General features: G+C 38.5%; 1 protein-coding gene across 3 annotated transcripts in view; it reads left to right on the top strand.

Moving 5' to 3' along the window:
- Positions 1 to 15,538, top strand: part of LOC126259193 (TP53-binding protein 1-like) — a 359,964-nt gene that overhangs the window by 215,888 nt on the left and 128,538 nt on the right. For all 3 annotated transcript variants that reach the window (XM_049955782.1, XM_049955783.1, XM_049955781.1), the window contains 3 exons: positions 197 to 294; positions 690 to 926; positions 4,135 to 4,305. In XM_049955782.1, coding sequence (XP_049811739.1) covers positions 197 to 294; positions 690 to 926; positions 4,135 to 4,305 — 506 coding nt within the window. The remainder of the gene's footprint in view (positions 1 to 196; positions 295 to 689; positions 927 to 4,134; positions 4,306 to 15,538) is intronic.

Below are 15,538 nucleotides of genomic sequence, written 5' to 3'. Positions count from 1 at the left end.
AGTACAAAACAAAAGAATGGAATTTTTTGTACTTAAATGAGTCAGTGTAAGCATATTGAATTCTTCCAACATTTCTTATTTCTCATATTGTTAAATTTTCCTTCTAACATAAATGTATTTAAAGAAGAATGTTCAATCAGATTCTGTAACATCAAATAATTTTGATTTTTATGGTTGATTTTCTGTGTTTTTGTAGTGTCGGTCCTTTTCCACTGGCATTGCGTGCATCAACAACATCAAGCAGTTCATCCTCCTCATTGACCAGTGCTGCTCATTTGGCACTATCAAATGCAAGTAAGCAGCATTCCTAATGTTTGTTTCTTAGTTATAAATCCAACCAGACTGTAAATACAGTTCATTTGCTTGTGTATGACATGCTGTACTGTTGTATAGTCTTTTGTTAATCTGGATATACACATGTGCTTGGGCCTAATATGCATGATATACATAGAAACAGAATTGATGAATGGTTCTTATCTTTACTTAAATGCAGGTTATTATAGAGTACCTGTGAAAGTGTTGACCTTTTGTTAGCTTATGGGAACTGTGGTTAAAAAAGTTCATCTTGTTTTCTATTACTGGTACTTGTTTTAAAAGTTGTATTGTGTGTAATAGATTCATACTTTTTTAGTTTGAGTGTTTAGACACAGCATTAAGAAATAATGATTCTTGTACATTTTCACTCATAGGCAAACGACTGCGCACTGGTGTGGAAGTATTGAACCTAGACTTAGTGGCTTCTGCTATTCGGAAAATTGGTCCTGAACAGTTACCAGTTCCATCGGCAATGTTTGCTGGCCATAGATTGCGAACAACTGCACCACCTTCCACTTCAAATAAAACAACTGACACTGCAGATGATCTCAAGAAAGAGGGCGTAGATACCAAAGAGACTGTTGGCACTGTCACCACACCTCTCACTTCAGGTTAGTATATTTACTGTATTACAACATGTATGTGCTTGTAGTTGAACTAGCTAACAATAAAAGTTGTTTGAACACTGACAAAGAGAAGAATTTGCCTAACATAAAAGAGACCTAACATAAAAGAGTAACATTTATAGTGGGGGAGGGGAAGTGTGCCCTTCCTTGAAGTGTTCCATTTTATTTGCCCTAATTATGATCAATCTGCCCATTACCTTCAAGTGTAATGCTTCATAAAATTATTGTTATAAGTATTTTTTTTCCTTGTGGCAATGTATAATGGGTATTCTAAAAAAAATGAGCCGGAGGCATAGTTACCAAAACCAGTACCTGTATGTTTTCTTGTGGCAATGTATAAGGGATGTTCAAAAAGAAACGAGCCGGATGCTTAGTTACCGAAACCAGTACCTGTGTGTTAGAAGTATTGACCCTGGCTGTTGAGACACTTGTCCCACTGTGACACAAGGTGGTGAATGGCTGTCTCATAAAATTTCCGGGGCTGCGATGTTAACCAGTTCTGCATGTACAGCTGGACATTGTCGCCCGAGGTGAATCGTTTGTCCCTCAGAGCCTTTTTAAGGGGATGAAAAATTCATTCCTTCTGATTCCCTTCCTGCAGCGTGGGACAACAGTGAATGCCCGGTGTTATTCGCAAACCTTGAACACCCTTCGCAAGCGATCAAATCAAAATGACCAGGCAGTCTCACCTGTAGGGTCATTCTGCTCAATATAAAGCTTCATACGGCCAAAACAGTCGTGCCACTCCTGCAGAATTTCAAGTGGTGGTTTCTCGGCTACCCTCCATATGGTCCGGACCTCTCTCCTTGTGATTACAGCATTTTTGGTCCCCTTAAAAAGGCTCTAAGGGGCAAATGACTCACCTCAGACGATGACATCCAGCTGTATGTGCGGAACTGGTTAACATTGCAACCCCGAGAATTTTATGAGACATCCATTCACTACCTTGTGTTACAGTGGGACAAATGTCTCAATAGCCAGGGTCAATACTTCTGACATACAGGTACTGGTTTCTGTAATTATGTCCCTGGCTCATTTCTTTTCGAGCGCCCTTTTAAATATTACCATTCATTATTTGTTACTTGCGTCAGATTGTTTTTTAACTTCTGCTGGCTTTTGCTGGATGCAGATATGTTGGTCTTAGATTAGGTTAGACTATATTCGATTCAGTTTTCATTCCATAGGCCAGAAAATGAGATGATTCTCGTGGGTGCGGAACAAGTCAGTAGGTGTAGTGTACCCATTAATTTATAACACATTGCACAGTTAGATGTTGCAGTGATCAGACAACTGTTTATCAGCTCTGTGCACTCACTGACTTAAGCATAAAGTTGGAGAAGTGTTACATTAATTTATGGTGACGTATACTGTGTTTCAGAGTAAGAGCAAGTAAATGGAAGTGTTGGAAGTATGTACCCAATAAGGATTACTTCATTTATTTATTGTTAGTCTAGTATTGCGTATGTACTTGTTAGAGGTATTAAGCACATCAACAAAGACAATTGCATAATGTCCAAAATTTGTATACTAATTAAAACTGTAATGTTCATGACTGTTACTGGCAAAATCTTTGGAATATGCTAAGAGACCAGTATATAAGATGCTGCTGATGATGAGCAATGGCCTGATACTAGTCTGGCAATAAATGAATAAATAAATATATGTGTGTGTATGTGTAGTCTAGCTTGAGAAAGAATTACACTGAAAACTAGCAAGTTTTCTTTGCCCTTTTTTTGTGCCTGTTGATGACTCGGCCAGGGTGTATATGCCCCAGGAAATTTAGAAAAAACCCGAAACTTTTTCATCCGGGAAAGGCAGAGAGAGAGAGAGAGAGAGAGAGAGAGGGAGGGGGGAGTTCTTGAGCTGTTTCACATGTAACTGGCTTTTCTGTGGAAAAGTCAAAGTGCTTGATGGAACATGTATTCAGCCAGGTAACCCACGAAATGTTCACAGTGCAACAGTGAAATTTATAATTGTGCTTGTTAGCAATATTTAGTTCTGCAATTTAATTTGCGCTGCTAGGATCATGCTTAACCACACCCTTTAAGGGGGTGGGACAGCAAAAACTATTTAACAATCAGTATTATACATGAAAGCTTAGCTTTTCCTTTAGCTATACTGTATGTATATTAATTTAAACCATTAAATTTTCATATTTGTAGGTTCATACTACATAACAGTTATGTTGCTATTGCCTAGTGAGATCACGTTGACATGAACTATGATAGGCTGACAAAATGTGCATCATGCAATGCAATCTTGGTTTCAGTGTTTTGGAAGCTATTGTGCTGTATTTAGTGTAATCCATGTTTATACTGTCATAATATGAAAATACACAGTGTACATGTTGCCACGCATGAAAGATCTTTCCAAAATGAATTGTTTTTGCTTGGTTTCACTTCCCTGAGTGCCGGTAAGCTATACACCAGTGAATAAAACTTTTACAATTCAAGGGATTGAAAAGTTTTACATCTTTGATGAAAATTGTATTGTCACTTATCACAGAAAAAAAAAGTTCTTTCTCCCAGAGGGTAGTATATTGTCCCCTGGGGAGAAAATTATATTTTTAACCAGAAAAGAATCTGGTACAATTTGTTGCTCCCTCAGTTCTGTTTAAGATTAGTTTATTGGGGGTTTCTCCAACCACTGATTTAGTCTCAAGTAATTATATGACACAGCTGGTTTCCCTTGACCACCTCATTTCTTTGGTTTTTATAAGGGATCAGCATGTGCCTGCTTCAAAGGGAAGAGCATGCGGTCAGCACTTCCTTGATAGACATAGGTAAAAGTAGAAAAAATCTGTCCTGACTTTCAGAGCTATTGTGTTCTGGAACTTACGATAATTATTTCTTCTTTTATATGTGTCTTTTAGCAGTTAAAAAAATTCTTTCATAATTTTTGGAGACTAACAGTTCGAAACGCTATGGTTGGTTTTTCTACTCTTGTGTGTGTATTGGCTGGACTTTGTGGTCTGCCTACTAAGGAAAAATACTGGCCAGCCATTTTGTCTCCTTACAATTTTTCTCAAGAAAATTTTCTTCTCAGTACAGCATTCAGACCTGGATATATTTTTTTAAATGATGGGTCATTGTGTATTAAATTAAATTATGAGATAATTGAAATTCTTTTTGTAATTCTGTACCTATTGTAAATCCTTAAATGAGAAAGCGCTCTTTTCTTGTTGCTGAAACAGAAAAAAATCAACGAAATACAACACGAAAACGAGGCAGAGCTCGTGGAGGAAGCAGCCGGGGCCGTTCGAGTGCTCGGGGTCAGGCTCGCACTCAAGCATCTCCTCTGCCGTCAGAACCTTTAACATGGGGTACAGAGGATGTCTCTCGCTTTAAGGGCATGCTTCATCCAGGTAACAGATGGATAATGTTCTCTTTCTGTGTGGCAAGCAGACATTTGTTCTAAACACACATACTTGGTACCATGCATCATATAAGTAACTTTTATTATTAACGTCTTCCATTGTAGTGTAATGTACCTGGTTTCCAAACTTCGTATCTCACAAAAGGTGGTTTTTTTTTCCCCCACTTGAAATTACTTTTGTGCAAAGAGCTTTCATTGTTAAACTGGCTTTGGGGATTACTTACAAGTTACATACTCTCGCTCACAACCTTAAGTTGAGAGATCTAGAAAACACACGAAACAGTTTGAGACATCGCAATAATGTGTACACAAAGAGGTGCGCTGCCAACAGACGACAGGGTGATACAGGTACGAGATACCCCAAGAAACTTACTATGGTGTGTAATGTCTCTATGAGTGGCATACAGAAAGTGAATATGTGGTATGACACCTTTGCATAACAGCACAAAAGACACATTGGCTCCCCGCAATTTGAATAAAGTCACTGTGCTGTGTCTAGCTTCACAGCTGATAAAAACCTTCTAACTCAGCTGTAGCATGTGGCTGATATTGCCCATACTGCAGCGTCCTTTCACCCACAATATTCTTCACAAATTTATTGCTGACCTGTAATCCGTCAGTGACATGGCACACACAGTTTATTCCTTTCAAGTCCCACGTTCCTACAACATGAATACTGTGTGTCACACACATGCAAAACGTTCAGCCTGAACCACGCTGCCAACTTCTGAAGTCACACTAAGCGGAGTACTAGCTGTATCATATGTTTCTGTAGCATCCCACACTGTTTAGTATGCACAACATTGGATGACACAATGTTATTTTACAGGTCTCAAAGATCAGTTGACTTATGGATATTAGTGTACTACAAATCTAAAGATTAGGTTATATGCCTTGTTGGTCATGGGATTTTTTCCAAGCACTTTGTACGACTTTCACCATTAGCAGTATATTGTGTACATGAAAAATCTGTAACTTCATTGTGGTTTTATTCTGTATTAATTTTCAGATTCACTTGAGTCAGCCTGTTAGTTCAGAGTAAGGCAAGGACGTATTGTAGCAGATTTCCCATTCATTTATTTTTAATTGAATATTGAACTGATGCTGTTGAAAGTAAGCTGACACTGTTGAAAGTAGCCCATCCAGATGTTTTAAACAATAACTGGCTGGTTGTTATTGCAGGTGTTAAAGCTCTGACATAGGTACTCTTAAGAAAAAAGAAAGAAAATCAAATTACAGCTTGTGCAGAATAAATAGCCCATTTTGGGTGTGAAATGCCATTAATTGAATCAGAAAACTCATGATAATCAGTTAAATTTATGAGAAGTTGTGGATGAGGCTCTGTCTCTCAAAGTTTATGTATGCAGTTCCAAGTATGATACAGAAGACACATTCCTTTAATGTAACTCACATTAAAAGTGTTCTATTGAAGTTTTAGCATACAGCATTGCCACACAGAATCAATACATACGGTTATGACTCCTAACGACATTAGCATTAAAAAGGAGTTGCCCTTGACAGTTATTACATTTTAGAGTAAATTTGTTAATAGAAGTCGTTGGTGGAATGTAAATAATGGAAGAAGTAAAAGTGACAGCTTACTGTTTAGTTTAGGTGTCGATTGGCCGACAGGCACAAAAATGAGACTGAAAACTTGAGAGCCAACTCATACAGGATACACTTACATATTCACACATACACATGCATTGTTACATTATTCAAGCCTTATACATTGTACTGTCAGTGCAGCTCAGCTGAGGTAGGGAGTTGTTGGGTTAGAGAGGGGAAGGTTGGGAGGGGAAAGCAGGAAAGAAGAAGGTAAGGTGACTAACAGTTGGGAGGGAGTCACAGCAAGTGCAGTGGATAGGAATGCAGCTCTGGTGAGCTTGCTTAATGCAGGCAGTGAGAGTTGTTTGTTGTGCACAGGGGTGTGAAGAAATTGACTTGGATGGGGAGATTGAATGAAGGAAGAGGAAGACTGTGAATATAATATGAGTGAAAAGGGGGGGGGGGGAGGTGGGGAGAGCAGAATTGCAGATGAGTGTTGGGGCCGAGGCTTGTGGAGATTGATCCCACAATCCTCCAAGCCTCAATCTGGCCCTTGTGCTGCAACTATGTCCACTTCCCCCTTCCTCACCTCCACATAGTGTAGACTCACATCCTCCCCTCTGCAGTCTTCCTCTTCCTGCTCTCCCTCTCCCTCTCCCCCCCTCCCTCTCCCTCTCTCCCTCCCTCTCCCCCCCCCCTTCCATGTCCATTACTCCACATTACTATGTACCACACACACATTTCTCCCTGCCTGCACCAGAGGAAGTTCACTGGTTCACAGTCCTTCCTATGTGCTTGTTTCCTTTCTCTCCCATGGCTGTCATTCACCCCTATTGCCTCTTTTCTTCCCCTGCCCGCTTGACTTCATACAGCCCCTCACCTCAATCTTGCTGTAGTGGCAATGCGATGTATTTAGTTGGGACACTTTAGCTGTGCAGCTAGGTGCAAGTGCGAGTGCCTTGCATGTGCGCCTGCGTGCACATACTAGTTACCTTGGAAGGAGGACATCCTCTAAAAGTTTTGTGGATTGCTTCCAGTGGACACCACACTCTTGCATCCTGATGAAGAATCAAATCAGAATAAATGAATCTTGGATTGGAGAAAATTTCCATTGATCTGCTTCTATGTCTCCGGTGCAGTTTGATTCAGTCCTCTTCAGCCTGATTCTGTTCTTATGTTGTGGGGGCCAGGAATGTGTGTGTGTGTGTGTGTGTGTGTGTGTGTGTGTACTTTTCATAGAGGGGGGGGGGGTACCATTTTGCTCCATATGTGCATGGTTAACCCAGTGTACAAAGAATTGTTTGTCCATTTTCCCTCACAATTTCCTCAAACTGAAAATCACACATCATTAAAATTATTAAGTACAGTAACATAGTGTTTCCCCAGTATGGCAGAATTGCTGCTTCTTTTTGATTATGCTCCACAGAATGGTTCATATCAGCTAGTCATTTTTCCATACACAACAGCATCTTCAGCAAACATTGTCATGAGACTGTTGTTCACGTTATTCGACAAACCTTTTATGTACGTAAGGAGTTCAGAGAGTAAGTTACACAGCTGATCCCATCCTAAGACCAATGCATGACAAGAGTGTGGGATGCTGCCAGAAGAGATTACTTGTTCTGTGTTTCCAGCCGACAAAGTCATGCTGTGATGTGGATGACAGGTGCATCACAGCAGCTGGAAACATATTCCAAAGTTGAAGTGTGTGGGACAGAATGTTCTTGTGGGAAAATGTGTAAATTGCATACAGATTCTCCGTGAAATTCTGGTGATACATGGACCAATTGCAATAATGTGTCCAGTCAAAGTGAAACAACAATTTGACTAAGGCCACACAGACATAGGTGATGCAGATTGGAAAGTCCAGATCTTGCACCATATGATATCCATCTTTCTGGTAAGCAGGGGGTGGGGGAACACATTTGGAGGAAAGAGATTTTCCAATGATGGGGATCTTAACACAGCGATTCTTAAATGACTCCATGACTAAGGAGCAGAATTGTATCATCAAGGAATTGAATTATTGATAGAACATTCCGGCTATTGTTTACACAGACTTGGTGACTATGTTGAAATATAGTGTCATGTACCTATGCCATTTGGAAGTGTACTGCAGTATCCTGCAAAAATTACATTGCTTGTCATAATAATGAGTAACTTTTTGATTTCCCATTTTACACACAGGGCAGTAGCAGTCCTAACACACTTTCTGCTGCTCTCCTGCTGTTACCCTTATCTTTGAGGAACACACGCCATCAAAGACAACAAACTGCATTCTATTACTTAAAATGCTTTTTTTTTTTTGGGGGGGGGGGGGGGGGCAGAACCAGGAATTTAAATCACTGTCCAGCCACTGATACATAGGTTTCCAGGGGTATCTTTAAATCACTTTAAATCACTTACATTGAACTCAGGGATTGTTCCTTTAAAAAGGACATGGCTGATTTCGTCCCCCATTATTCCCCAACCTGAGTTGGTGCCTTATCTCTTATTAACACTCACAATGCTTCAGAATTGCTAAATAAGTATAGGAATTGGGTATGTGTACTAACTCCTTCTCTGTGCTCCACCCCCTTCTCTCCTGCACTACTACTGGTGATCTTCTCCTCTCCTCTCTCATTGTCCATTTTCTCCTCTCCCAACACCACCCCTCCTGTCCATCTCCTCCTTTTTCTTCACTATGTCTATTCCCTCCCTCCCTCTTGCTGACCTACAGCCTTCATTATTATTATTATTATTTCTTTCCTTTCTCAGACCTTAGGTCTGGTTCGAAATGAAAGTGACGCGGACCTTGATCAAGCGTGACTTCCTTTTAACTGCACGGTATATGTTACATTGCGTTTAGGAACTTTCGAGTAAAAGAACATGTATCAATAATTACGGATTTGTGTAGTTGTATATATATGTTTGGATGTAGCTGTATTGCGTTGATGTACTGGTGGATATTGTGTGGTATGACTCCTGTAGTTGATAGTATAATTGGTATAATGTCAACTTTATCCTGATGCCACATGTCCTTGACTTCCTCAGCCAGTTGGATGTATTTTTCAATTTTTTCTCCTGTTTTCTTTTGTATATTTGTTGTATTGGGTATGGATATTTCGATTAGTTGTGTTAATTTCTTCTTTTTATTGGTGAGTATGATGTCAGGTTTGTTATGTGGCGTTGTTTTATCTGTTATAATGGTTCTGTTCCAGTATAATTTGTATTCATCATTCTCCTGTACATTTTGTGGTGCATACTTGTATGTAGGAACGTGTTGTTTTATAAGTTTATGTTGTAAGGCAAGCTGTTGATGAATTATTTTTACAACATTGTCATGTCTTCTGGAGTATTCTGTATTTGGTAGTATTGTACATCCGCTTGTGATGTGATCTACTGTTTCTATTTGTTGTTTGCAAAGTCTGCATTTATCTGTTGTGGTATTGGGATCTTTAATAATATGCTTGCTGTAATATCTGGTGTTTATTGTTTGATCCTGTATTGCAGTCATGAATCCTTCCGTCTCACTGTATATATTGCCTTTTCTTAGCCATGTGTTGGATGCGTCTTGATCGATGTGTGGCTGTGTTAGATGATATGGGTGCTTGCCATGTAGTGTTTTCTTTTTCCAATTTACTTTCTTCGTATATGTTGATATTATGTGATCTAAAGGGTTGTAGAAGTGGTGTAGCAGATGTATTTATATGAGTGATTGCTTTGTGTATTTTGCTGATTTCTGCTCGTTCTATAAAGAATTTTCTTAAATTGTCTACCTGTCCATAATGTAGGTTTTTTATGTCGATAAATCCCCTTCCTCCTTCCTTTCTGCTTAATGTGAATCTTTCTGTTGCTGAATGTATGTGATGTATTCTATATTTGTGGCATTGTGATCGTGTAAGTGTATTGAGTGCTTCTAGGTCTGTGTTACTCCATTTCACTACTCCAAATGAGTAGGTCAATATTGGTATAGCATAGGTATTTATAGCTTTTGTCTTGTTTCTTGCTGTCAATTCTGTTTTCAGTATTTTTGTTAGTCTTTGTCTATGTTTTTCTTTTAGTTCTTCTTTAATATTTGTATTATCTATTCCTATTTTTTTGTCTGTATCCTAGATATTTATAGGCATCTGTTTTTTCCATCGCTTCTATGCAGTCACTGTGGTTATCCAATATGTAATCTTCTTGTTTAGTGTGTTTTCCCTTGACTATGCTATTTTTCTTACATTTGTCTGTTCCAAAAGCCATATTTATATCATTGCTGAATACTTCTGTTATCTTTAGTAATTGGTTGAGTTGTTGATTTGTTGCTGCCAGTAGTTTTAGATCATCCATGTATAGCAAATGTGTGATTTTGTGTGGGTATGTTCCAGTGATATTGTATCCATAATTTGTATTATTTAGCATGTTGGATAGTGGGTTCAGAGCAAGGCAGAACCAGAAAGGACTTAATGAATCTCCTTGGTATATTCCACGCTTAATCTGTATTGGCTGTGATGTGATATTATTTGAATTTGTTTGGATATTAAGTGTGGTTTTCCAATTTTTCATTACTATGTTTAGGAACTGTATCAATTTAGGATCTACTTTGTATATTTCCAATATTTGTAGTAACCATGAGTGGGGTACACTATCAAAAGCTTTTTGGTAATCAATGTATGCGTAGTGTAGTGACCTTTGTTTAGTTTTAGCTTGATATGTCACCTCTGCATCTATTATCAGTTGCTCTTTACATCCTCGTGCTCCTTTGCAACAGCCTTTTTGTTCTTCATTTATAATTTTGTTCTTTGTTGTATGTGTCATTAATTTCTGTGTAATGACTGAAGTTAATATTTTGTATATTGTTGGTAGGCACGTTATGGGGCGATATTTAGCTGGGTTTGGTGTGTCTGCTTGATCTTTAGCTTTCAGATAAGTTATTCCATGTGTAAGTGTATCAGGGAATGTGTATGGGTCTGCAATGTAACTGTTAAATAATTTAGTTAGATGTGAATGTGTTGAGGTGAACTTCTTTAGCCAGAAATTTGCTATTTTATCTTTTCCAGGGGCTTTCCAATTGTGAGTAGAATTAATAGCTTGAGTGACTTCATGTTGCAAAATTATCACTTCAGGCATTTGTGGTATCATCTTGTATGTGTCTGTTTCTGCTTGTATCCACCGTGCATGCCTGTTATGTTGTACCGGGTTTGACCATATGTTGCTCCAGAAGTGTTCCATGTCTGTTATGTTTGGTGGATTGTCTATTTTAATGTGTGTGTGTTATCTATTGTCTGGTAAAATTTCTTTTGGTTTGCGCTGAATGTTTGGTTTTGTTTCCTTCTATTTTCACTTTTTTTGTGTCTCCTAAGTAGTTTGGCCAATGCTTGTAATTTCTGCTTCTTCTCATCTAATTGCTCTATCGCTTCTTGTTGTGAGATTTTACCTAACGTTTTTCGTTTTTTTTTTTTCTGACATTTCATTTCTTATAAATTGTGTTAGCTGTCCGATGTCCTTTCTCAGTTTTTCTATTCTGATCTGTAGCCTGTGTTGCCATGCTGGTTTTGTGGGTTTCTTCTGTGTGTTGGTTGGTTCTGATCTCTGCCTAGTGTGTATATTTAGTGTAGTGAGTGCTCCTATATAAACCAGTAGTTGTAACTCTTCCATAGTTGTATATTCATTTATTTTGTTGTGTATGATTGTGTTGATAGTTTTTATTGTTGTTTCGACTTGTGGGTTACTTGGCAGTCTATGCAAGAATGGTCTAATGTCTGTATTTGTGTCTTTGTATTCTATATATGTCAGCTGAAATTTTTCTTCTATATCTGACATGTGTGTCACTTCGTGTTCTATTTGTGCTTGTTCTGGTGGCTGTCGCAAGATTTCGTTTTCCTCTGATTGTTTAATTGATGCGTGTTGTACTTTCTTTGTTTGCTCTGGGATGTTTGAGTCCATTACTGTATTTTTCTTCTTCTTCTGTTTGCATATTATTTTGTTCCAGTATTTGTTGTACTTGTTGTTTTCTAATTCTGACTGTGGTATCCCTTTATTTTTGTTTATTACACGGATCTGATCAGCTAGTCTTTGTTGTGTTAAAAATTTTAATTCTGGGTATCTGGTAATAAATGTTGTGTATACTTGTGATCTGTATCCAGTTGTGTTGGTTCCTAGGTTTGTTCCTTGGTAATAACAGAACATGAGGTGTCGATTAACTTCATCTGACCATCTCATCCTCTGCCTTTGTTTTCCTTCTAGGGTGGTTGTAGGAAGCATATCCTGCAAAACACCTCTATTTGGATTTAAATCATTTTCCAGTTGGCTAGCAGTGTCGTTACCATTGTGGGCGGGCATAGGGTTCAAGCGTCGTCCCCGACCATGACGGCGCTTGTCCGAGGCTTCTTTAGTTCTGTCCTGTACCAACTCATCACACTAAAAGGGGGGTTAGCCCTATTAGTGGTTTGTTCTTTTTGTCGCCTTTTACGACTGGCAGAACATACCGGAGGCCTATTCTTTTCCCGGGCCCCCACGGGATTTATTATTATTATTATTATTATTATTATTATTATTATTATTATTATTGCCAATGAAACTCTGAGTGCTGAAGTCACTTACAATAACTCGATTAGGATCATTGGTATATAGGGTGAGAGACCTCTCCTAGTGCTAGCACTGAAGTCTCTTACAATAACTCGATTAGGATCATTGGTATATGGGGTGAGAGACCTCTCCTAGTGCTGGGTCTGTGCAGACGGTAGCTTAAATGACAGCATTTTGCATAGTTTGAATTTGCGAACCTACAACATTTCAAAGTTTCGGACTCTTCAGATTCCATAGCAGTATTCTAATCATAAGCGGATAAGTTGTAAATACAACTTCCAGTTTTATGTTAAAACCAATTGTGAGGGTAAAAAAAAAGCTCATATTTTTTTATACAATTTTTGTTTAAAATTATATATAAGGAGAAGAATATATATGGGAGAAACAACTTGTCCGATGCTTTAAGTGCTCTGCTATCATTGGTAAACCAGGCTGAGATAAAGAAAATGGAACCTCATATTTTTACAGCTTAGTATTTTCTTTCTTGTTGTTGGTTTTAAAAGGAAACATGTTCATTATTGTTTTAAAAAAATATATAGCCTATGTCTGTCCAAATGTTTATTAGAATATCGTGTAAAAATTTAAAGTAAATTGGCCAAGTACTCTTTGAGATTTATGGTAAGAACATTACACGACGACTTGTCTTTGTATAGTAATATACACTCACGTTCAGAAAAAGACACCTTGGATGACTGGAGACAGGATATTCAAAGGACATGTACATTAGTATTTTCTGCAGAAATGTTTAGCATTTGAACCATGTTGGCCCATGGATTCAAGGTCAACAATGCTAACATGATTCAACACCACCTATCGATAAAGAGTAGCTGCAGCTCTCGTTGTCACTCTACATCGAAGGCAATGGATCAGTGTGACTCGAGCAGACACGCAGGATGCCTCGCAGATATATGCGCGAACCGTACCGTCAGATCAGTAGTTGAAAAGAGGAGGATCAGTGTGGGAAATTGCTGTTCATATGGAATGACGTCACTGGGAACAACGAGAAAGGCATGAAATAGTGTTTTCTGATGAATCCAGATTCTATTTGCTTGACAATGATAGCTGCATTTTAGTTTGCCACAGACTGGGAACAGCATTGCAGTGATTACATTCTCACAAAACATATAGCACCAACTAGAGGCCTTACGGTGTGGGGTGCTGTTGGGTACAACCACAAATCGTAGTTGGTGCATGTCCAGGGCATAGTGTGATTTACACGAATGACACCCAGTGATATCTTTTCTACACAACACCCCAGATGCCATTTTTCAGTAAGAAAACGCATGACCACATGTTGCTGCACAAGCACATGCCTTCTTGAAGTCAGAGAATGTCGGCCTTTTCCCCTGGCCCACCAGATCACCAGACTTGTCGCCAATTGAAAATGTGTGGGATGTGGTGAAACGACAGTTGCAGCGCTTTGACTCAATGCAAACCACCGCACATGAACTTCGGAATCAGGTGAAAGCACCACGGATGGCTATACCATAAGACGCTATTTGTGCCTTACACGCATTGAAGTCATCACCCATGGAACAAGTTATCAAGGCCCGTGGAAGACCCTGTGCCTGCTGTCAACAGCACATGTGCTGTAGTAAGGTGACTGAAACGCTAATCATTTCTGCAGAACACACTAATGCACACGTCCTGTGAATACGAACGTCGTATCTCTAGTGTTCATGGTGTTCTGTGTGGTTTGTTTTCCCTCTTTTTTTTCCAATATGAATATAGATGCCAAATTCTGATATTTCTTCTTCTCCATGTTAGGTGATAGGATAGACTGGAGAAACCATCGAAGTTCAGTTGTGTGGTCATCAAATAAAATCTGTAGAGAGTTAGTAGTATGATTTTCGGTATTATCTTGAAAAGTTAGCATGCTTCTTAGGAATCATCATCCCTGACATATTATAGATATGGGCAATTTAAATATTCACCTAAGTATTGGCTGTGTGTTCTTAGAGGATGACAACAGGACTATTGGAAATCCATGAAACTGCAGCTACACAACTTTGGAGCAGTTACCATGTTTCACAGTACACAATAGACCATGAAACAACTTCCAACTATCACTTGACTTATGTTACCTTTGTAATTGACTGAGAAAATTGCATCATATGACCTTTCCAAAAACAGTAAATGTTCTTGTTTTTTGTTACGCTCAATAATCTGGAATTTACCCACCAGGTGTTTACTTGTGTTGCATGTTATACTTGTATGTCTTGCCAGTAGCATGCATGAATATGTACTATGCCATGTAACACTTAGCAGACCAACTGCTTTTACTGCTGAAGTAATTGATAGTTGTTGTGTGCAACAGATAATAATGTCAAAACACAAATTTGCATTGCTCCAGATTGCAGTATTTTACCATCCCACTTCGTCAAAAAAGCCATTAGACTGAGGAAAGTGGAGTTCGAATTCCCGACCAGCAATGTATAATTTTTTTTTTTTTTTTTAGTGCTTGGTTTACGTAATTTTTTTCAAGAGAAGCTTCAATGATTCTCCCACTTTATGTAATTAGATTCCACATGTATGCTCTCAAAAACATTTCAGAGATACTCTGCAGAGCATGTATTACATGAATTACACTCATAAACAATTTGCATTGTTACCACAATTTGCATATTTGACCAGTACTTTGACATTCTTATGCTAGAAAAGTGCTTTTGGATATACATCTGCTTCTTCTCACCAGCATGTTGTCAAATTATGTTACTTCTTTAATAATGCCTATGTTGCTCACTCATCCTCTTTTTTTCTTGCACCACCAGCCCTCATCACTTTCTCAGACTTATTGTTTACACTCTGCCATTCATGAATCTCTTCTGTGAACTCTTGGATTTCTACCCTTTGACTTTGTAGTACATATCTTTGTATCTGTTTCTTGTTTAGTACCTTCCATGTTTCGGTCGCATCTCACATTTTTATTTACCTCTGTCTTCATTCTCCTCTTTCTTCCCACGTGAAATAATACTGTCACTAACACTGTCTGTGTTTTGAGATTGTCTTTATGTGTTTAGATACACGTTTTGTTCCTGTGGTCCACATTTGTCATTGTGTTTTCAAATATCACAAGCATTTTGTAATCTTTATTGTTATCGTTTTCCGGTGACTGATGAAAA

The sequence above is a fragment of the Schistocerca nitens genome, chromosome 5 (assembly GCF_023898315.1).
Source record: "Schistocerca nitens isolate TAMUIC-IGC-003100 chromosome 5, iqSchNite1.1, whole genome shotgun sequence".
In the NCBI taxonomy this organism is placed as follows: Eukaryota; Metazoa; Arthropoda; class Insecta; order Orthoptera; family Acrididae; genus Schistocerca; species Schistocerca nitens.
Note: the sequence above shows the minus strand (reverse complement) of the source record. Positions and strands in the feature narration are given on the sequence as shown.